The 25,000-nt window shown below is 45.4% G+C and overlaps 1 protein-coding gene across 14 annotated transcripts in view; it reads left to right on the top strand.

The window, feature by feature from the left end:
- Window positions 1–25,000, top strand: part of PLXNA2 (plexin A2) — a 3,799,727-nt gene that overhangs the window by 777,022 nt on the left and 2,997,705 nt on the right. For all 14 annotated transcript variants that reach the window (XM_068269767.1, XM_068269773.1, XM_068269774.1 and 11 more), the window contains one exon: window positions 14,699–14,813. In XM_068269767.1, the coding sequence (XP_068125868.1) occupies window positions 14,699–14,813 (115 nt within the window). The remainder of the gene's footprint in view (window positions 1–14,698; window positions 14,814–25,000) is intronic.

Raw genomic sequence — 25,000 nt, 5'->3', positions numbered from 1 at the left:
TATGCCCACCACCCCTTTCTCCTCTCTCTCCTCTCTGTTCTACAGGGGGCTCCCCCCCTTTCCCTCTTCCCCAGCAGGTACTTCAAGAACGCATCACTGGAAATACATGGACATCTCCCCCCCCCCCCCCAAATCTCCAGTTCTTTATCTTAGACTCATTTGAATCTATTCCACTAAGAATGGACTTGCCCTCAAATTCTAAACTAAAATGGAGATGCCCCCCCCCCCAAAAAAAAAAAAAAGCTACCGGTTACTGTTCTGATTTGGACTACACTTTAACCCTCATATACTGTATGCTATGGGTTTTTTTCTATCTGTCTCCCTTTTATAACCAAAAGTTTGATTGTTCTACTTGATATTATTGTTATATGACTTGTGAGAACTCATTATTTTTCAAAATAAAAACAAGTATAACAAAAAAAAAATATACTTATATAGACGGGTGGTACGAGGTGGAGTTGCACAACCTAATCTATGGCTTTACTCCTTAGCTGCTAGATTCACACAGATGCTCCCCTGGTTTACTATGGACTCTCATGTTCCATGGGTCCGATTCGAAAGAGATTCTGTTCTTCCTTGTAACCTAACTTCCATTCCCACATTGATAGGACGCTCTCCTAAATATCTGAAAACTCTTAATTTAATTGTAGGGGATAATGTCTCTCTTTGATACGTCCATAGATTTAAGATGAGGCTTTGCTCAGATAAACCTCCCAGATTATCCTTCATAGGTCATCCTGACTTTCCCCCTGCATTCGCAGATCACTCCTCATTTCATTGGTGGGTGGATCGCTAATTCACTAACCATGTCTAATAACTTCTGTATCACGGATAAATTTATACCTTTCTCACTATTTAAATTCAATAAAAATATCCCCAATGAGCAATATTTCAGGTATATTCAGATTAAAAGCTTTTTTCAAAAACACACTCGCCCTTTCTGGAGACTCAATTGTACATTCTATGAAAACTTTTACTTATCCTGTACTATGGGCAGTGGATTTATTTCACAAATTTATTCCCATATGCTGGGACTGATGTACGATCAAAAAACCAAATTTATGAACGACTGGGAGGAGGAGTTGCAAATTACATTGGATGCGGGTGATTGGCTTATAATAGGTCTCAATATGCTAAACGCTACAATAACCCCCATGATTAGAGATACTGTTTTGGTATAGGACTCCAACTAAAATTCATAACATTTTTCCTTCCGCATCTTCTCTCTGTTTCTGAGGCTGCCAAGACGAAGGCTCTTTTGTACACATATTTTGGTCCTGCCCTGCTGTGAAACACAGTTGGGATTGGTTTGTGAGGGATCTGAGCAATCTTTCGTCTGTTGCCATTATATTGGAAGCCCAACATGTGCTGCTACTAGCTCCTAATATGAGTGTTCCAAAAGCACGGGAACTGATTTACCATACTGTTATATGTTCCGTCTTATGGGCTATTGCTAGATACTGGAAGCAACCAGGGGTACCTACTGAACAGATCTTAAAAGGGGGGAAAGCATTCACACTATGGATTATATTTTCCACTTGTCTCAGTACTCCATTCCTAAGTATTAGTTGGCTTGGCAGAAGTGGCCTCTTTCAAATATTTTTGCTGCGCCTTTTACTAACCCTTAAGCATGGAAGGGTGGATATCCCTATATTTTTATTCCAGGATATACCAGAGCTATTGGTTCATTACTTCAGTGTGTTCGATCTTCCTCTATCATAATATCTCTGTTATAGATTATTGCATAGTTCTTTAGATCTCATTGGGTTTTCTTTTATATTTGTTATTCTCTGCAAGATGTTATGGCATATTATTCTGTCAATATAATTGCAACTTTATTATGCAAACACTGTCTGTACTATTACTATTTTTCTTGCAATAAAAACCTTGTGAAAGAAATGCAGTGGTGACACAGAACAGAGGCCTAGCTAACGCTTTTCCTATCTGCAACAATGCTCTCTCCCTTCTCTCACTAATAGCAGCTATATAATGAGTCTAGGATGGCTGCTGTACTGTTTTTTATAGGGGTAGGGAGTGCTAGCTGATTGGCTGCCATGTGTCTGCTGACTGTGAGGTAAGGGGTCAAAGTTTAGCTCAGTGATGATGTATAGGGGTCAGATCGAACACGCTATATATTCGCCTGAGGGGAGAGCTTGAATACCCCTTCTTTGCCACGAAGTATTTGCTAGGCGAATACTTTGGGCTATCTCTAGATTAGAGATGGCCCAAATGGTTCGCCGGCGAACGGTTCTCGGCGAACTTCCGGGGGTTCGAGATTGCGGAGAACTGCAAACTTTTCTGGAAGTTCGGTTCGCCCCCATAATGCACCATTAGGGTCAACTTTGACCCTCTACATCACATTCAGCAGGCACATTGTAGCCAATCAGGCTACACTCCCTCCTGGAGCCACTCCCCCCTTATAAAAGGCAGGCATCGCCGGCCATTTTACTCACTCGTGTCCCTGCAGTAAATAGAGAAGGGACAGCTGCTGCTGCTGCAGACTCTCATAGAGAAAGATTAGTTAGGCTCTTGTAGGCTTGTTAGCTTGCTCATTCTTATTGCTAAAATAGCACCCCACAACAGAGAGCTAATCTTGTTCTTGTGATCTATTTTTTTTCCTGTGTGTCCCACTGACACTTGTGTTGCATAGACAGCCTTAATAATTTATACTGTGTGTGTGCCACTGCCAGGCCCAGCACATTCAGTGACTACCTGTGTTTGTGACAGGTGCACATTGTAATACCCAGTACTGCATATACCTACCTACCTGTTGTTCACAGTGCACCCACCTACCTACGTGAGCTGAGCGCATGCAGTGTCACTGTGCCTGTCCACTACCTGTCTGTGTGTGACAGGTGCACATTGTAATACCCATCACTGCATATACCTACCTGTTGTGTTCAGTGCACTCACCTCATCACTGCATATACCTACTTGTTGTGTTCAGTGCACCCACCTACCTACGTGAGTGCACGCAGTGTGATATACCACTCTGTGCATACCTGTTAACTGCACCTGTGTGACTGCACATTGTATTAGTCAAGTCAGTGCATACCTTTCACTTCATCTCCCCCGATATGGACACAATGGACAAAACAGGCGGAGGTAGAGGCAGACCCAGAGGAAGGCCACCCGGCAGGTCTGTGTGAGGTCGTGTTGATATGATGTCGTGCGGCCCTGGCCCAAAGTACAGTGCTCAGAAGAAGGCACGTCCCATCAACTCCCAAGATTGTCAGGATGTGGTTGACTATTTAACACAGAGCACCTCATCTTCCGCAGCCACCAGCGCTACTACAAGCACCACATCCGTTGCATTTGACACTTCGCAGGAGTTACTTGGTGGGGAATTAACTGATTCACAGCCATTATTGTTACAACCAGATGAAGGCGCTAAGCAAGTTACACCGCCTCATATGTCTGAGTTAGGCGGCAACACTATGGACGTAATGTGTTAGAAGGAGGATGATGAAGTACCTGCTGTTGGTGCAGTTTTGGAGGTGTCTGAGGCAAGCGAAGCTGGGCAGGATGATTATGATGATGACGATGATATGGATCCCACATGGGCTCCTAATAGACAAGGTGACCAAGGGGACAGTTCAGAGGGGGAGTCAGAGAGGAGTAGGAGGAGACGAGTTCCTGAAAGAAGCAGGGGGAGCTCGTAATCAGAAAAAGCTGGTGGCAGTGTCCGGCACCATGTATCGCCACCTATGTACAGCCAGCCAACATGCCCTTCAATGTCAGCTGCTGATGCCACCATAGTGCCATCACCCCAGGGGGGCTCAGCGGTTTGGAAAAATGTTTAATGTGTCTGCCTCAGATCGGAGCAATGCCATCTGTTCTCTCTGCCTCCAAAAATTGAGCCGTGGAAAGGCCAACACTCACGTAGGGACAAGTGCCTTACGAAGGAGGAAAGGCGCAAACTGCAATGGGAAGAGCACCTGAGCATAAGCAGCACACAAAAGAAAAGCCACCCTCCTTCTTCTCTTCCTCCTTCAGGTGCAGCATCTTCAGCCGCTTTCTCCCTTGCACCTTCACAGCCACCTTCCTCCACTCGGCCTCTGCCCTTGAGCGGTTCCTGCTCCTCTTCCCACAGCAGCCAGGTGTCCATGAAGGAAATCTTTGAGCGGAAGAAGCCAATTTCTGCCAGTCACCCCCTTGTCTGACAGCTGGCGTGGCAGAACTGTTAGCTCGCCAGCTGTTACCATACAAGCTGGTGGACTCTGAGGCCTTCCGTAAATTTGTAGCCATTGGGACACCGCAGTGGAAGATACCAGGCCGCAATTATTTTTCTAAAAAGGCGATACCCAAACTGTACCGTGAAGTTGAAAGGCAAGTGGTGTCATCTCTGGCACACAGCGTTGGGTCAAGGGTCCACCTGACCACGGATGCCTGGTCTGGCAAACACGGTCAGGGCAGGTACATAACTTACACAGCCCATTGGGTCAACTTGGTGACCGATGGCAAGCAGGGAGTACGTGGCTGTGCAGCGGACCAACTTGTGACACCTCCACAGCTTGCAGGCGGGCCTCCTGCCACCTCCTCTCCTCCTGCTACATCCTCTTCGCTGTCGTCGTCCTCCTCCTCCTTGGCTGAGTGGCACTTCAACTCTACTGGTGCTGCGATCTCCTCTCCAGCTACACAGCCCCATCTCCCCAGGACCTATGCTGCATGCTAGGTACCACGGTGTCACGCCATATTAGACATGTCTTGCCTCAAAACGGGGAGTCACACTGGACCAGCTCTCCTGGCTGCTCTTAACAAACAGGTGGATCAGTGGCTGACCCCGCACCAGCTGGAGATCGGCAACGTGGTGTGTGACAACGGCAGCAATCTCATTTCTGCGTTGAATTTGGGAAAGCTGACATGTACCCTGCATGACACATGTGCTGAATCTAGTCATTCAAAGATTTGTGTCAAAGTACCCAGGCTTAGAGAATGTCCTGAAGCAGACCAGGAAGTTGTGTGGGCATTTCAGGCGGTCTTACACGGCCATGTCACGCTTTGCGGACATTCAGCAGAGAAACAACTTGCCGGTGAGACGCTTGATCTGTGATAGCCCGACTCGCTGGAATTCGACCCTGGTCATGTTCTCTCTGCTAGAACAGGAGAAAGCCGTCACCCAGTACCTGTACAATTACAGTAGAAGGACACAATCTGGGGAGGTGGGGATGTTTTGGCCCCCGAACTGGACACTGATGTGAAATGCATGCAGGCTCATGCGGCCGTTTGAGGAGGTTACCAACCTGGTGAGTCGCAGTGAAGGCACCATCAGCGACTTGATCCCGTACGCTTACTAACTGGAGCGTGCCGTGCGTAGAGTGGTGGATCAAGCTGTGGAGGAGCGTGAAGAGAAACAGTTATGGCAGGAACAGTTGTGGGAGCAATTTACATCAGAATCAGATGTTTCCTCAACACCTGTGGCAGCACAGAGGGGGGAGGTGGAGGAAGAGTCGTTTGGGGAAAAGAAGTCAGACTCGGATGATGAGGAAGGTGTTTCTTTGGAGGAGGAGGAGGCGGCGGCAGAAGAACAACCGCAGCAGGCGTCGCAGGGGGCTTGTGCTGCTCGACGTTCCCGTGGTATTGTTCGTGGCTGGGGGGAATATATACCCCCGTATAAAAAAACTCAAGGGGAATGAGCTGTACTGGGGGGCCACGCTACTAGACCCTCGGTATAGGCACAAAGTGGCAGACATGTTACCAAATCACCAGAAGGCAGAAAGGATGCAGCACATGCAGAGCAAGCTGGCAACTATGCTTTACAATGCGTTTAAGGGTGATGTCACAGCACAACGCAATAAAGGTACCACTGCCAGTAATCCTTCTCCCATTTCCACGCAGGCAAGGACAGGACGCTCCAGCGATCTCATGGTGATGTCGGACATGCGGACATTTTTAGTCCAACGCCTCGCCTTAGCTCTTCCGAATCCACCCTCCACCAATGCCTGGACCAGCAGGGAGCTGACTACCTGACCTTAAGTGTGGATGTAGACACTGTGAGCAGCGATGAAACCTTGGACTACTGGGTACGCAGGCTTAACCTGTGGTCAGAGCTGTCACAATTTGCCATCCGGCTTGACCTGTGGCCAGAGCTGTCACAATTTGCCATCCAACTTCTGGCTTGCCCTGCCTCAAGCGTCCTGTCAAAAAGGACCTTCAGCGCAGGCTTGACCTGTGGCCAGAGCTGTCCCAATTGCCATCCAACTTCTGTCTTGCCCTGCCTCAAGCGTCCTGTCAGAAAGGACCTTCAGCACAGCTGGAGGCATTGTCACTGAGAAGAGAAGTCGCCTAAGTCACAAAAGTGTTCAGTACCTCACCTTTATCAAATTGAATGAGGCATGGATCCTGGAGGGCTACTGCCCGTCCGAAGACTAAGTCAGTCCCCACACACAGTATCTCTGCCTGCACGCCGTGTGACTGGCTGCCTGCCCCAAGACTAAGTCGCTCCCCACACAGCATCTCTGCCCGCAAGCCGCTTGACTGCCTTTTTCGCCACCACCAACAGATTCCAGGACTCCAGGCGGATTCCTGAATTTTTAAGTCCGCTGCTAACAGCGGCCGCTATAATAATTTTTCTGGTGCGTGTACATGCCTGCCTAATTTTTCTGGCTGCAGTGCAGCTGCAACAACAAAACAAAAGGCATGTACATGTGCCCATTCCCCTTCGTGATCATTACCTTGCCGCGGTGAAGGGGCTTGCGTATCACAATGAAGCAATGACCGCCAGCTATATGAGTGTCTCGGGGGGTGGCACACCAAAGATAATAAGGTTGTTGCTTCATTGTGGACAGACCAAATTTGATCAGCTGGACAGTCGCTGTTGTTCTATCATTGAGCTACCACAGCATGGCGACCATATGGGCTTGAAAACCGCCACGGCCTGCACTCTGACCATGGTTCGCACCAGTGCAGCATGGCCGTCACTACGCAAACAGCTGTTTGCGGTGCGTTACACAGTGAGTTTGGTGTGTCAGTGTGAAGCAGTACTCTAATTACACTCCCTGATTGATGTATACACATGCAAGATGTTTTAATGCACTTTAGGTCTGCAATTTAGCATTCAATGTGATGTCTGCCCTTAAAACGCTGCTTTGCGTCCAATCCAGATTTTTCCTGGGGACTTTTGCCGTGTATCCCACTCCGCCATGCCCCCCTCCAGGTGTTACATCTTTTCCATCACTTTTGTGGCCAGCATACATTTTTCTAGTTTTCAAAGTTCGCCTCCCCATTGAAGTCTCCGCGAACCTAAAAACGGAGGTTTGGGCCATCTCTACTCTAGATGTGATAACATTGGATTTGGGCAATGGTGTCTTTTGGGACTGTAGGTTGTAGAAATTTGGGTTTCTGCTGTATATTAAGTGGCTTGTGGAATGATTGTCTTAGGGCCCGTTTCCACTTGTGCGGAAACCGGGCCGAATCCGCAGAGTTTCCCCGCAGGCAAATCGTACGGGGAAACTCTCCCATAGAGAACAATGGCACCGCCTGCCAAATCGCTTGCGTTAGCAATTCGGCCGGCATCTCCATCCGAATCTGTGCGAATCCCATAGCCGTGCATGGGATGTGCTTGATTGATGGACGCTACTGGGTGCTAGGTATTGGATGGTCCTGGGTGACTTTGTCTTCCTTGCTCTAGGAGGGTGGTGAGGGTCTGCAAATCAGACAATGGGTCTGATTCACAAAAGGGTGGAAACATAGTTAGCAAGCCCAAAATCTTTGAACGTGCAAACTAGGGTGCTAAGTAGTTTGCATGTCTAAAGCTGTTGCTGATCGTGCGCAAAGTTTAAGCGATGTGTGGTGCACGTGAAATGTCGCACCGTCCGCATGCAAAGTATGTGGGTTGTGCAACGTTTTGCGTGCACCGCGCAGCACTTAAACTTTCTAACTTTTGTGCGCATATTAGCGCATGCAAAGGCCCTTTGCATACGCTAAGGGGCTTTTCACTGGCGTGCTAACAATTGGCACCCTTTTGTGAATCAAGCCCAGTATGTTTGTATTCAAGTGTAGCTGTTTTTTTAGCTTGTGGATTATTTGGTGTATTAACATAGAAGTCAGTGAGTTTCTTTAAAGCAGCCCATACACTCAGCCGATTTTCTGGCCGACCGATCGATCGCGATCGATCGATCGATCGATCGATCGCAAATCGGTTGGCCAATCGACCGATCGACGGCCGATTTCGATCGATTTCGATGGATTTCCATCGAACTAGCAGGGTGGAAAATTTAGGTCGATCTGATGAGATTGCTTATCAGTTTGCATTGGCCTTAATGGAAATCTGATGGCAAAAAAATGCCATCAGATCGAATTTCAACAGATTTCAAACTGAAATCTATTGGAATTCTATCCTGGTAAAAAATGTTCTAAAAACGCATCAGATAGATCATCAGATGCATTTCTTATCTGTCTGCTGCCAATCTGACGAGTGTATGGGCACCTTTACTGCTGTTTTGTATCTTTCTTCTGGTGTCTGGTGGTTTAAAATGAGGTTGTCAGGCTAATAATCGCTAATAATCAGGAGATAATGCCTGAAGGGGAATGGTCACATTAGGAGGGCGGTGGAGATGTATTGCTGGTGAAGGTAGTTTTGGTGTGCCATTTTCTAGGGCTCCCTTGCAGCCAGGGAGTTTGCTGGTGGAGAAAAAAGTATGTCCCACGTGTGCTTTAGGTTGCTATAGCAGTAGATTCATTAACATAATAGTCCAAGTAACCTCCTGTTACTTGCACTATTTAATCCGTCTGCATGCTAAGCGTGCTACTGGCAATGTAGCGTGCATAATTAATGTCACTCACCGAAGCGCGCGCTATGCAGCATAGCAAGCGCTAGTTACTTCATGCCCGTTCCACTTGTCCTGCCCTGAGCCCCTGCAGGTCCAGTCACTTTAAAGGACAAGATCCCTTTTTTTATTGGCCCAATAGGTTGCCAACAGGGTTTCGTTGTGGGACAAGTGGAGCATGTGTAAAGTAACTAGCAGCATAGCGCGCTTCGGTGAGTGATGTTAATTACACGCACTATGCTGCCAGTAGCGCGCGTAGCATGCGGACTGATTGAATAGCGTGAGTAACAGGCGGTTACTCACGATATTACGTTAGTGACTCAATCCCGTGCACTCACAGTTTTGAAAATTGCGGCCTAGTAAGGTGATGAAGCCTGGCCCTCGATTTGTACTCACGGGAGGGGTTTTGCGTGGTAGTGTTGTGTATTTCTGTAAGTTTTCCATCCGGGATCATGGAGGCTTCGGGGGCTTTTGATGCTGTCCCCATGGGGTTCTAAGGGGTAGTCTTGATGTGCAGAGGACCCACCTTACTGATCTTCTGCAGCCGGGAAGATGGAGGCCTGGTACTGTCGTCGGAGCTCTGGCACTATGTGCGCTGGTGGAGCTGTGTCCTCAGCTCAACCCCTCTTCCAGATGTCCTATGGCTGCTGGAAGGCTTTGGGGTGTCTTGGGAGGGCCAGTCAGGGCTGGATGCCTATGTTTAAAGTGAATCTAAAGTTAATTAAAAAAAATTAAAATAAATAAAAGATACTCATCTAAGGAAAGGGAAGGCTGTGGGTCCTAATGAGCCTTCCCGTTCCTCTCACGGTCCCCGTGTTCCAGAGCTGGATCTCCGGTTCAGATCTCCCGCTGTGGGAGACTTCAGGAGTCTTTGGAAGCTGGAGTGCTCCCGAGGAGGGGCGGCTCCATGCTGTACATGCGTGAGCGTACGAGACATCATGCTCGCGCATGCACAGTACGGAGCGGCCTGTCTTAGAAAGCACTCAGGCTCCTGAAGACTTCCAAAGCCTCGGGCAGTAGCAGAGAGCAGTCTCTGACTGATCAGTTGGAGAGTTCTAACGAGGGAGCCAGCGTAGGAACAACGGGACCAGGAGAGGAACGGGAAGGCTCTAGGACCCAAAGCCTTACCTCTCTTTAAGTGAGTTGTTTTTTTTTGTTTTGTTTGTTTGCTTCAATGAATCAAGAAGTAGAAACAGTGCGGATTTATTTTAGAATTTGTATCAGCTGTAACAAACAAATGTTTTTTGTTTAACCTCCTTAGTGGTATGCCTGTCCCTGTGTCGGGCAAGAATAAAAAGCTAAAAGCGGTGCCTGACACAGTGTCGGGTGGGCACTGAGGAGGATTTCTATTCCTTTTTTTTTGCCCCAGACTAATTTAGCAAAGTATAAGGGCCCCTACTAAAGTTATCTAGCTATAAGTACTATTGTATAGGTGCCTCCCAAGCCCTGAACAATCCACAGCGCCTGAAACCCCCCCCCCCCCCCCATCCCACAGCAATCCCCAGCGCCATTACTCAGCAAGCCTCTCACCCACGGTGATTGCAGCAGCTCCAATCACTGCATCCCTGCAGCACACAGCCCCTTCTTCTCTGTACCTTGCTAAATTAGTCTGGGGACACTACACTAGCTATCTTTACTGGGGGCACCTATACCTGGCTACCTATATTGGTGGTACATATACCAGGCCACCTATACTGGGGGGAACTATAGCTTAATACCTATATTGGTGGCACCTATACCTGGTTACCTGGCTACCTTTACTGGGGCACCTATACCTGGCTACTTATACTGGGGGGACCTATACCTGGATACCTATATCGGTGGCACCTATACCTGGCTCCCTATACTGGAGCACCTATATCTAGGGGTGAGCCTGGGGTGCCTGGCACCTGGGTGCAAGATTTTCTCTGGTGCCTATGGGAGTGGTTAAATCAACCGCGCCCAACCACATAACCACACCCATGTCCTGCCTAATCACACCCACACCTTCCACCTCTTTACGCATGCATGTGATACCCCATCCCTACCCCTCTTCCATGGGCTTTCTCCTGGCTGGCTTTGGCTGCCTGCGAGTCTGCTAGTCTCTGGACTGACTCAGACTGAGAGGCTCTGCGAGTGCGACACAGTCACACACATTTCGTATTTATGGCTGCCTGCGGCCACCCTACTCTTGCTCGCTGTCGTCGGCTCCTCCCCCCGCCAAGCCCAAGCATGAGGTGGGCTGCCTGTATCTTTCCCGTTGCGCTGCGCAGCCTGCCAGTGTTGCCAACCTTTCATGTTATTTTTTACTGACAAATACCTAGAAATTTACTGACAAAAGATTATTTTTACTGACAAAATTTCCCCACTAAATGCACATAAGAGACAGCGTTTCACCAGTAAATGCACGTAATGACAGACAGCCTTTCATCAGTAAATGCACATAATGAGAGACAGCTTTTCCCCAGTAAATGCACATAATAAGAGACAGCTTTTCGCCAGTAAATGCACATAATAAGAGACCTCTTTTCACCAGTAAATGCACATAATAAGAGACAGCTTTTCACCAGTAAATGCACATAATAAGAGACCGCTTTTCACCAGTAAATGCATATAATAAGAAACCGCTTTTCACCAGTAAATGCACATAATAAGAGACAGCTTTTCACCAGTAAATGCACATAATAAGAGACCGCTTTTCACCAGTAAATGCACATAATAAGAGACCGCTTTTCACCAGTAAATGCACATAATAAGAAACCGCTTTTCACCAGTAAATGCACATAATAAGAGACAGCTTTTCACCAGCAAATGCACATAATAAGAGACAGCTTTTCACCAGTAAATGCACATAATAAGAGACAGCTTTTCACCAGTAAATGTACATAATGACAAACAGCCAGTGTCCCCAGTATATGTAGTCAGCCTGGACCCCCTTTAGGTAGTAAGTGACAGGGACCCCGTTTAGGTAGTGAGTGACAGGGACCCCGTTTAGGTAGTGAGTGACAGGGAGCCCCGTTTAGGTAGTGAGTGACAGGGAGCCCCGTTTAGGTAGTGAGTGACAGGGAGCCCTTTAGGTAGTGAGTGACAGGGACCTCTTTAGGTAGTGAGTGACAGGGAGCCCTTTAGGTAGTGAGTGACAGGGAGCCCTTTAGGTAGTGAGTGACAGGGACCCCCTCACCTTGCAGTGTAGTCAGACCTCAGGATCAGCGGGCGACCCGACCAGTAAGAGCGGGTGGCGGATGCACCCGCTCTATATGCGGAAGTGATGTCACTTCCGCATATCAGTGCGGTGTACTAGGCGCTAGCCCGCACTATTGGTCGCCGCCTGATCGAGGTCTGACGTGCTAGAGGTGGGGAGGGAGCGGCGGCTAGAGGGGGGTGAGCGGCGGCCAAGCAGGGTGCAATACACCCGCAGAACCCGCCCAGGCGCGGCCCTGCCTATATCTGGCTAACTATCTTGGGGGCACCTTTACCTGGCTAATCTGTATTGGGGCACCTATAGCTGGTTAACCATTACTGGGGCACCTATAGCTGGTTTACTTATTCTGGGGGCACCTATAGCTGGTTAAACTATACTGGGGGCACCCAGCACTTGACTACTTATACAGGGGGTACTTATACTCACCATTGGCATGCTGATCCCTCACTGTGTACAGACTCAAACCCACTAGCAGCCTTTTCTAAGCACTGGTGATTTGAAAAAGTTCTTGCTAATGCAATGCTATGGGTGATTTTTATAAGATTACATCGCTCAAGTGTGATCACACCCATAGCATTACTTTAGCAAGAGCTTTTCTAATCACAAAGTGCTCAGAAAAGCACTCCTAGTGGGTTCCAGGCCTCACTCTGATAGTGACATGTTCCCCGGCAATCAGTGTTTATTACGCCAGGGTCATGCAGTTTCATCAACATCTGGCTGCAATACAATCTATTCATTCACGGCGGTACATTTATACACTAAGGCGATGAGGTGGAGGACGCAGCCAATTTCATGCTGAAAAAGATCAGGAATCGACCTGCGGTGTATGGGGGGCCGACAGATCTCTCTCTAATTCAGAGCCGGATTAAGGCCGAATGGGGCCCTAAGCAAAGTACCAGACTAGGGCCCCTCTGAATAATACAGACACACAAACAGCTGGGAGGGGGGGATGGAAAAATTGAGAGGGGCAGTTAAAACTGAGCGAGCAGCCAAAGTTGAGAGAGATCAGTCAGGTTGGTGTGAGGAAAGAAAATATGGAGGAGGGCAGGCAGAAGCAGTGTTGTGCACTACAAGTAGCTAAAAGTACATAGCTACTCATAATCAGAATTTAACTTAGATATCCCTGCCTATGGCAACTTATCCATGCGCTTCACATCGCTCCCATGCTTTCTTCTTCCGGGTTTAAAAAGGGCGCAAAGGAGTGACATGGAACACGATGTGGAATGCATTGGCTAACGCAGCGGCATGGGTAAGTTAAACCTCTCCTCTACCGCAGGCAGCGCCAATTTAAATTTTTATTACGAGTAGCTACCTACTTGTAGTTACTCCTAGTTCACAACACTAGTCAAATGTGCAGTTGAGATCAGGGTGAAGTAAATCAGGGTAGGATAAGGAAAAAAAAACTAGGTGCTAGCTGCAGACAGTGGGAAAAAAATGCAAACTTCCAGCTCAGGTACTCACAAATATGCAGAGTGACACTGACTGCTCTCATAGAAGGCATCTTAGTCTGCAACTGCCTGTAGCATGAAGCCCCTCTCTACTCCCCATCCCCACGCAGTGAGAGGATATTAGGGGACGGGAATGCTGCACTGTGAGCCCTTTGCCTGGCCAATTGTTGAGCACTTGTGTCTCTCCCTCCTTTGTTTTGCTTTTGGAAGGGAGGGAAGTTTAGTAGCTTTTGCTGCTACATTAATCCTCCTTCCCCCGGTACATTGCGCACGGAGGTCTTGCCCTGCTCTCAAGCAACCTGGGGATTCTTCTGACTTTTCCCTCAGCCCAGCAAGACCTCTGTGCATCTGTTGTCAGCTGATCTGAACAGCTGATCACGTTACCCAGCTACCTTTTAGCCGCCCGCTCTCCTCCAGCGATAGGCTCTGTGCATAGGCTGTGGGTGAACTTTCCAGCGGCTGCTGAGTCAGAGTATGATTTCTTGCCTGCCAATGCTCAATAGGGAGACAGAGGAACAGCGAAGGGCCGGATTACCTGCTGCTCATGGGGCCCCGTAAACTCTGACTGGGGCCCCAAGCAGCTGCTTGAGGTGCTTAGTGGGTTAATCCGGCCCTGCTCTAATTAGATTTGAACAGAGAGAGATTTGTCTCTTGGTCGAATCTGCCCATAATCGTTAGATGTATGGCTACCATTACATTCATATTAGTGCAGTTTGATCAGCTGCAGCTTGGAAGTGTAAATGATCAGAGATTTTGGGGAGTCATTTTGAAATTTAGTTTTAAATTGATTCTGTGTTTCAAGCTTTTATTATATTCAAAATGTATGCTAGATATTTGCTTGACACATTTTGGTAACTTACAGGAAAAAGGGATATGAAAATGAATAAGATCATTTATTGCACAGAATTCCAGCAGAAACTGAATGACAGGGAGGTTAAAGGTTATTATGCTGTTGTGTATCTCTTACAACAGAGGACATTCTGAGTTCAGGTCTGCTTTAAAATATATAGAAACTCCCTCTTTGCTTTCAATGACAAACGAGACTTAGGAGTGGCATCAAGTAGTAAAAAATGGAATCCCTAATAGAAAGAGATCTCATTATATGAATGTAAAATTAATTCTTAGCTATAATTCACTGTTAAACTATATTAATATTTTTAATCTCCTGTATATATATATATATATATATATATATATATATATATATATATATATTAGTACAGATTCCTTTTGTGTGTAAATATAAAATGTATGTTTGTACTGAAGTTCTGAAAATGTTTCACTTTTCCTCTTTCTACAAGGTGCTTGACTTGTGTTAATAGTGCATTTCGTTGCCACTGGTGCAAATACCGTAACCTCTGCACTCATGATCCAACTACCTGTTCCTTTCAGGAAGGGCGTGTGAATGCCTCAGAGGTACAGTACATTTGCAAGTTTTCTTTTATGTGATGAAGACAATGCATTTATGCATCATTCAAATACTGAAATAATATTTAGATCTTAACTCCATCCAAAATAGGTTCTAATTGCTTTCTGCATTTCTTATTATTGTGTTACCAAGGCATTTGCTAGTGCAGCATGCTGCTACAGAGGCTGAATCCTCATTTAGGATTCCTTTTTACAGAAATACCAAAGGACTGTACGTTCCTGGACTCTTCTGACCATCCTCAATAGCAGCTTACCACATTTTCTATTTTATTTACTACATTATTTACTGACTACTATACCTCACTACAAGCTTTGGGATCATTTTAAACATAGGTGTTCTTCATTGTCCACTATTAGGTAACTATACTTTCTCTGGTTCAAATAATTAACATTTTTGCCAAAGTATAAAAACTGCTCTGGGTGGAATAGGTAATACCCACCTAGCCAATAAATGCTTTTTCCATTTGTGCTGCACTTCTAATTTTCCTGGACCTTCGTCCTGAGACTGAAAAGTCAGTAGATCAATATTAACCCCTGCACTCAATGCTTGCACTTGCATCAATGCATAACACAGTATAAAAAACTGCCAATAATAGAGGATATTAGTTCTCCAAAAATGCTGCAGCATTCTCAAATTAAATCAACCCACTCACAATATAGGGTACAATACAACCAAAATGAGCTCAATCACAAAAAGAACAAACTAGGTATAAGGTACTGCTATAGCAATACCAATTATTGTAGTGTAGTATAGTATAGTATAGTATATAGCATAGTATTCCAATGAGTCAACATTTATTGCAGTATAGTATATGTATATTATAGTGTAGTATTCAAATGAGTTAGCAATGACTGTAGTAAATTATAGTATTCAAATGGGTAGGCATGCAAGTGTTCCAATACAACATATCCCCAACAAATTGGGATCCTGTACAAACCTTAAACCACTAAAAACATAGAAAGGAGGATGAAACAAACCAGCTGATGCTAAACAAATATTCAAATTGTGTGCAAAAATGCAAGCTAGAGCTGCATACAGAGACCATTAACAAAAACATAGAAATAAAAGGAAGGCAGGGGAGAAGAAAAGAGCAGAAAAGGGGGGGGGGGGAAGGAGGGGGCATGGGCCTCTGACCATAGAGTGCATGAAGTACATCATTGGGATTCCCGTCAGGCCGCGCATGCGCTTCATGTCACATCATGCTCCCATCATTCACACGTACTGCATCATCTGTTGAGTCGTATTGCTGCATAAGAAGTATCCAAACCACCGCATTCACAATGCAAAATATAAAGATCCGCATTGCCTCCTTAAAGGAACACTATCAAACCAAGTGTTCTAAAATCACAATGTACAAATAATGTCTAAGTAGCTGTGTAAACATGTTCCTACTTTTCATGTCACATAGCAGAGGCAAAAGCTTTAATTCATTTTGTGTAGGATTTAGTTCTATTGGGACAAATAATTCTCAAACGAGGTTTCTGCTTCAATGCACAGCCAGTGTTGTTTTTTGTATATCAAACTACAGAGTATTTTTCTCTGAAAGCAAAAAAAAAAAAAAAAAAAGTATGAAACGCTGTCTGTGGCATCACAGACAATTACAAATGTTTATAACAAGTTACATTACCTCTGCTCTCTTCAGACACTTCAGTCAGAGACACAGGGTTAACAGATGCACTGTGAGGGAATTCTTCCTCCCCTCATGGCTCACTCTGCCGTCAGATTAGAGCAGACTGCCATCAGTTTAGAGTGAAAGGAATTTGATACAGTAAACAAAAGAGATAAGCAAATGAAATATATATATCATAATTTACCAGCACTTCAGGAACTTTCTCAATCCCAGGTTAAAAAAATATGTTAATCGATAGTGTTTCTTTAAACAAAAGTATTTAATCCAAGTTACTCCTTCTTTTTGAGATGCTGAACTTGTAAATGCCTTTTAACACCGTTTGTCCCAGCCTATTCTGATGTCCCTATCTATAACGTTCAGCAAGAATGCTGTTCGATTGATCACCAGTAATGTCACTAAAGTGCTCTTGAAAGTGCACCTTATGGACCCTTTTATTACAGGGATGCTGCAAAATGTAAACCACTTGTTTAATTTCACAATTTACGGAAAAAAACTTACCTCAAATGTTTTATCGTCTGCGCTGTTTAAAAAGCTACAAGACCTGTTCTCAAACTGGCAGATCTTGCAGCCTGAAAACCGAGGCATACCCTTTGGAACACTGACATCACAAGGGGGGTGTGGGCCACACTAGGCATTACCTCAGAAGGCATGACACCAGGCTGGCTATACACAACCTAGGCTTCAGCTTTTGGCCACAATTGGGGAATGGACTTGGAGACGAAGGCTCAGCTCCTATCTGACCTCACTTTTCTAGGGGTACACTCCTTTACTAGTGACGCTCGTAATGGCCGTTTTTGACTTCATGCAATTTTGATTTGACTGTAGCCGAAATTATGAATGGAATCGCCTTTTGAAATTTATCCATAACCTTTACAGCTGTCACAACTCATCAGGTGAAAAACAACAGCAGACATTCATGGCTAAGACAAAGTAGCTCAGTGAGGACCTGTGACTGCACATTGTGGCTGCTCACTAAAGGTCTACAATGTTCTTAACATGTGCCTGTGCTATCACTAAATAAAATCTTTTGTTATTACAAAGATTTTGTCATCATTGAGGTAAGCTACCTCATTACCTTTTAAACTGTTTTTAAATGCTTTTATCACATACCAGGGCGACTCTTTTACCCTAATAGTGCATCCATTACCCCCATACGTCACCCGTCTGAGGGGCGGAGAAAGAGCATCCGTGGTCCTACCACGGTAGAGATCTGTCTCCTTTCTTTTTCTAAGGAGTGCGACCACATCCAGGTCCCCGGTGACACCCCCCCGAGTGGAGTCGGGTTTATTGTCTCCACCTGCGGTCGGTTGCCCCTCTGCAACCCACCTTTGTGAGTAGTTCTTTTTACTTCCATAATTATCACTTATCTTTACGTACCACACCATTGGGCTCCCTTCTTTTTTTGTCTCCTGTGTATGTTTCCAGAGGATGTTCTAACACACAAACCAAATCACTAAATGTTTATAAGTTCCAGTGGCTACAGTGCAAAGTATTATTAAAAAATGAAGAAGATGTTCCGCACTATGGAAAATCTCAGAGGACGTGGTCAGAAGCCAAAAGGGAGGCTAGTGAGAGAGGTGAAGAAGAATCAAAGGATCACCACCAACGCCATCCTGGTGAATCTGGGCACTGCTGGTTGCAATAACTCCAGGCAGATAAACCAACAGACACTGCATACTGCTGGGTTCCATGGATGCAGACCAAGGAAGACGCCACATCTCCAGATAAGGCACACAAAAGCTTGCTTGGCCTTTGCAAATGCTCATCTGGACAAAGAAGAAGATTTCTGGTCTTTTGTGACAGTTGTTTGGTCACAATGATGTTTCCTTCATTTGGCGTAAAAAAGGAGAAACCTTCAACCCAAATAACAATATCCCCACTGTCAAACATGGTCGTGGGAACCTAATGTTTTGGGGGTGTTTTCCAGCCAATGGACCAGGGAACCTAATTACAGTAAACAGCACCATGAAAAACCATGAAAAAAGACAATACATGAGGATACTCAATGACAACATCAGGCAGTCTGCAGAGAAACTTAGCTTTGGGCAATGGGCACCAGTGGACATTTCAGCATGACAATGACCCAAAACACACAGCAAAGTGGTGTAGAAATGGTTAACAGACAACAACATTAACGTTTTGGAGTGGCCCAGCCAGAGTCCTGACTTGAACCCAATTGAGAATCTGTGGAGGGAGCTAAATATCAGGGTGATGGCAAGAATGCCCACCAACCTGAAAGATTTGAAGCTCATTGCTAAAGATCAATGGGCGAAAATAACTGTGGAGACATGCAAAGCTGGTCTGCAATTATAGGAAGCGTTTGATTTCTATTTCTATTGATTTGATTGCTGTAATTAGATGCAGGTGAACAGAGGCGCCAATAGAATAAAATAACATAATAAAAGGTTTAAAACATGGACGTGGTAGAGGTGAAAACCTAGGGCACTAAAACAAGTATGTTTTATAGTATAACACAAAACAAATTTATTCATACACTCCACAATATCACAACACGTTTCACGGGTGTGACCCCACTTCTTCAGGCAATTCAGAAAGGAGTATATTATAGCTGTGGGACAGAGATAGCTTAGTTTAAGACACAGACCATACTGTATGTGCAGTGGGATGCAAAAGTCTGGGCAACCTTTTTAATTGTCATGATTTTCCTGTATAAATCGTTGGTTGTTTATTGGATTTACAGAAAGTGCGCAATAATTGTTTAAATAAAATTAGGCAGGTGCATAAATGTGGGCGCCACAAAAAAGAAATGAAATCAATATTTAGTAGATCCTCGTTTTGCAGAAATTACAGCATCTAAACACTTCCTGTAGGTTCCAATGAGAGTCTGGATTCTGGTTGAAGGTATTTTGGACCATTACTCTTTACAAAACATCTCTAGTTCATTCAGGTTTGATGGCTTCCGAACATGGACAGCTCTATTTAACTCACACCACAGATTCTCAGTTATATTCAGGTCTGGGGACTGAGATGGCCATTCCAGAACGTTGTACTTGTTGCTCTGCATGAATGCCTTAGTAGATTTTGAGTAGTGTTTATGGTCATTGTCTTGTTGAAGGATCCCTGGACATTGGTCTCCAGAATCTGCTGATACTGAGTGGAATCCATGCGTCCCTCAACTTTGACAAGATTCCCAGTCCCTGCACTGGCCACACAACCCCACAACATGATGGGACCACCACCATATTTTACTGTAGGTAGCGGGTATTTTTCTTGGAATGCTGTGTTGTTTTTCACTCCATGCATAATGCCCAAATAACTCAGTTTTACTTTTCATCAGTCCACAGCACCTTATTTCAAAATGAAGCTGGCTTGTCCAAATGTGCTTTTGCAGCTCTGTTTGTGCTGTGGGCGGAGAAAAGGCTTCCTCTGCATCACTCTTGCTTACAGCATCTCCTTGTGTAAAGTGCGCCAAATGGTTGAACGATGAACAGTGACTCCATCTTCAACAAGATGATGTTGTAGGTCTTTGGTGCTGGTCTGTGGGTTGACTCTGACTGTACTCACCATTCAATGCTTCTGTTTATCCGAGATTTTTCTTGGTCTGCCACTTCGAGCCTTAACTTGAACTGAGCCTGTGGTCTTCCATTTCCTCAATATGATCCCAACTGTGGAAACAGAAAGCTGAAATCTCTGAGGCTGCTTTCTGTATCCTTTCCCTAAACCATGATGGTGAACAATCCTTGTCTTCAGGTCATTTGAGAGTGGTTTTGAGACCCCCATGTTGCTACTCTTCAGAGAAAATTAAAAGAGGAGGGAAACTTACAATTGACCCCCTTAAATACTTTTTCTTATAATTCACCTTTGTATGTAGGTCAGGAGTCACTGAGCTAACCAAGCCAATTTGAGTTCCAATAATTATTTGTAAAGGTTTTGGAATCAATAAAATGACAACAGTGCCCAAATGTATGCACCTGCCTAATTTTATTTAAACAATTATTGTGCACTTTCTGTAAATCCAATAAACTTCATTTTATTTCTCAAATATCACTGTGTTGTCTCCTATATGATATATTTAACTGACATTTTTCATCGTAACAACCAACGATTTATACAGGAAAATTATGACAATTAACAAGGTTGCCCAAACTTTCACATCCCACTGTATGTCTAACAGTAATCAAATTATAGTTGATCATCATTACATTATGCAGTATATATATATACATCCATAGTAATTGAGAGCCATAGTAGTAGATGGATAAGTAAACAAATGAATTGATGTACACTATTGCATGTTATGTCCATAAATAAATCAATCAATACCCTAATACACACTATTGCACAAAATGTCAGTAAACATATTTAACATGCTAAAATAAAACCGATAAAGGTGGAGGAAAGGTCCTCCTCAACAAAAAAGACTATTTAGAAGAATCAGCCAGAGTCCTTGATGACACTAACTACTACATTACACTCCTTTTGGATCCCACCCTAGACCACAATAGACTTCTCAAGGACCTAATAAATAATGCTAGTAAATAAATAAATAAATAACCTAGTCACCAAAAACGAACAAAATTTTATAATCAACCATCTACCCAAAATCCACAAAAGCCTCCATAAACCTCCAGGGAGACCAATCATCACCAGTAATCTCTCCCGCTACATAGATCAGCACCTTCAGAAGCATGTCCAATCCCTGTCCTCATATCTCAAAGATTCTCAACACCTCATCCAACTCCTAGCGCTCTCACATGGCAGGTCGATTTCATCTGGCTCACTTGTGATGTCACTTCCCTTTACACTAACATCCCACACAAATTCAGATTGTCCGCCATCCAGTATTTTCTTTCTACAGATCTCCTGATGCCACATACCCAACAGCAGTTTTTAGTAAATTGTACAACAAAAATAAAATAATAAATTACCTACACCACGAAGCCCTTCAGTCAGTCCAGAACTTCCGTACAAAACTTCCTAAACACTTCCAACACATTACTTATTTGATAAACATTAGGCTTGTTTGCAGTTAGTACTGGTATACATATTACTACATGGGCCTAATGTAGTATTTTAATCCTAAGTGTTCTCAATAGCACTAGTAAAATTGACTGTATGGGTTGTTTCATACGTCTTCCTAATTGATATGATGTCTATGTAATGTGTGCCCCTGATAAAGAGATAGAATAGATAATATGATTATACAGTACTTTAAATGTTTATAAATAAGTAGCCATTATAACACAGCATTTATCCTATATATCATGAACAATAGGAAAGGCAGTTGGTAAGGTAGATGTTTACTTATATGCTACTTGTAGACACATGACATTAGTTTGTCAGCTGATGTTGTTGAAATGCACTCAGTTGTTGGCATGATGTAGTTTGAAAGCAGGATGTGATGACAACAAATAAAAGCATAACTACAAACTCAATTGGAAAAAACAATGACCTGGCTCTACAGTAGAGATGGATCGAACCTCCGATTTTTAGTTCGCGAACCTCGAACACGAAGTTCTGAAAAAGTTAGCGTTTGTGTGAACCATGCGAACTGCAATAGACTTCAATGGGCAGGTGAAAAATACAAACACTGCTTCTGGCAATAAAAGTGATGAAAAAGATGTTGCAAGGGGTATAACACCTGGAGGGGGGCATGGTGGAGTGGGATACACGCCAAAAATTATGAATTTGATGCACATCAGCGTTATAATCCCTAAAGGGCAGAAATCACATTGCATTTCTAAATTGGAGGCGTAAAGTGCTTGAAAACATCTTGCATGTGTAGACATGGATTAGCAGGTAGTGCAAGTAGTGTACTGCTTCACACTGACAGACCAAACTCACTGTGTAACACACCACAAACAGCTGTTTGTGTAGTGATGGCCGTGCTAGACTGGTCCGCACGATGGCGAGAGTGCAGACGGTGCCAGTTTTCAAGCCCATATGGTCGGGCTGAGGTAGCTGAATGACAGGACAACAGTGACTGAGTGTCCAGCTGATCGAATTTGGTCTGTCCACAATGAAGCAACAACCTTATTATCTTGGGTCAGGTGTGCCCCCCCCCAACACACTCATATAAGTCATTGCTTCATTGTGCATATGCAAGCCTCTTCACCGTGGCAAGGTAACGATCACGAAGGAGAATTGACACATGTACATGCCTTTTGTTTTGTTGTTGCAGCCGCAGTGCAGCCAGAAAAATTAGCTAGGCATGTACATGCACCAGAAAAAATATTATTTTTGTTGTTAGCGGCTGCTGCTAGCAGCAGCCTTAAAAATTCAGAAATCCACCTGGAGTCCTGGACCATGTTGGTGGTGGCAGAGAGGGCAGTCAAGTGGCCTGCAGACAGACATGCTGTGTGGGGACCGACTTAGTCTTGGGGCAGGCAGAGATGCTGTGTGTGGAGACTGACTTAGTCTTCGGGCAGGCAGTAGCCCTCCGGGATCCATGCCTCATTCATTTTGATAAAGGTGAGGTACTGAACACTTTTTTGACCTAGACGACTTCTCTTCTCACTGACAATGCCTCCAGCTGCGCTGAAGGTCCTTTTTGACAGGACGCTTGAGGCAGGGCAAGCCAGAAGTTGGATGGCAAATTGTGACAGCTCTGGCCACAGGTCAAGCCGGATGGCAAATTGTGACAGCTCTGGCCACAGGTCAAGCCTGCGTACCCAGTAGTCCAGGGGTTCATCGCTCCTCAGAGTGTCTATATCCGCAGTTAAGGCCAGGTAGTCGGCTACCTGTTGGTCGAGGCGTTGGTGGAGGGTGGATCCGGAAGGGCTAAGGCGAGGCGTTGGACTAAAGAATGTCTGCATGTCCGACATCACCATGAGATCGCTAGAGCGTCCTGTCCTTGCCTGCGTGGACATGGGAGAAGGAGGAAGATTGCTGGAAGTAGCACCTTTATTCCATTGTGCTGTGGCATCACCCTTAAACGCACTGTAAAGCATACTTGCCAGCTTGTTGTGCAAGTGCTGCATCCTTTCTGCCTTCTGTTGATTTGGTAACATCTACGCCACTTTGTGCTTATACAGAGGGTCTAGTAGTGTTGCCGTCCAGTACAGGTCATTCCCCTTGAGTTTTTTATACGAGGGTCCCTCAACAGGCTGGACAGGATGAAAGACCTCATCTACACAAAGTCGGATGCCAGCCTACTAGCAAACTCCTCTTGCTCTTCCTCAGTGATGTCAGGTAAGTGCTCCTTCTCCCCCCAGCAATGAACAATACCACGGGAAAGATGAGAAGCACAAGCCCCCTGCGACGCCTGCTGCGGTTGTTCTTCTGCCTTGTCCTAAAAAAAAAAAAAAAACACCTTCCTTATCTGACTTTTCTTCCCCAGATGACTCCCCCCCCCCCCTCCTCTGTGCTGCCGCAGATGTTGATAACAAATCTGGTTCTGCTGATGATTGTTCTCTCTCTTCCTCCTCTGCTCTACAGCTTGATCTGCCACTCTATGCACGGCACGCTCCAGGAAGAAAACACATGGGATCAAGTCGCTGATGGCACCTTCCAAGCGACTCACAAGACTTGTCACCTCCTGAAATGGACGTATTAGTCTGCAGGCATTACGCATGAGTGTCCAGTACCTCGGCAAGAAAATCCGCAGCTCCCCAGAGCCTGCACTAGCACTGTAGCTGTACAGATACTCGTTGACGGCTTTCTCCTTTTGTAGCAGGCAGTCAAACATGAGGAGCGTTGAATTCCAGCGAGTCAGGCTATCGCAAATCAAGCGCCTCACCGGCAAGTTGTTTCTCTGCTAAATATCGGCTAAGCGCACCATGGCCGTGTAGGAATGCCTGAAATGCCCACACACCTTCCTGGACTGCTTCAGGACCTCGTGTAAGCCTGGCTGGGTACTTACAAACAAATCTTTGGATTATTACATTCAGCACATGTGCCATGCAAGGTACATGTGTCAACTTTCCCAAACTCAAAGCCAAAATGAGATTGCTGCCGTTGTCACACACCACGTTGCCGATCTGCAGTTGGTGCGGGGTCAGCCACTGATCCACCTGTTTGTTCAGGGCAGCCAGGAGAGATTCTCCAGTGTGACTCTCAGCTTTGAGGCAAGACATGTCCAAGATGGCGTGACACTATCGTACCTAGCATGCAGCATAGGTCTTGGGGAGCTGGGGGTGTGTAGTTGGAGAGAAGATCACAGCACCAGTAGAGTAGCACTGCCACTCAGCCAAAGAGGATGTAGCAGGAGGAATAAGAGGAGAAGGAGAGGAGGTGGCAGCAGGCCTGACTGCAAGCCGTGGAGGTGTCACAACTAGGTCCGCTGCACAACCACGTACTCCCTGCTTGCCGCCAGCGGTCACCAGGTTGACCCAATGGGCTGTATAAGTAATGTACCTACCTTGACCGTGCTTTGCAGACCACGCATCTGTGGTCAGATGGACCCTTGACACAAAGCTGTGTGCCAGAGATGACACCACTTGCCTTTCAACTTCACGGTACAGTTTGGGTATCACCTTTTTAGAAAAATAATTGCGGCCTGGTATCTTCCACTGCGGTGTTCCAATCACCACAAATTTTCAGAAGGCCTCAGAGTCCACCAGCTGGTATGGTAACAGCTGGCGA

The sequence above is a fragment of the Hyperolius riggenbachi genome, chromosome 2 (genome assembly GCF_040937935.1).
Source record: "Hyperolius riggenbachi isolate aHypRig1 chromosome 2, aHypRig1.pri, whole genome shotgun sequence".
Taxonomy (NCBI): Eukaryota; Metazoa; Chordata; class Amphibia; order Anura; family Hyperoliidae; genus Hyperolius; species Hyperolius riggenbachi.
This window is presented reverse-complemented; position numbering and strand designations above follow the sequence as displayed.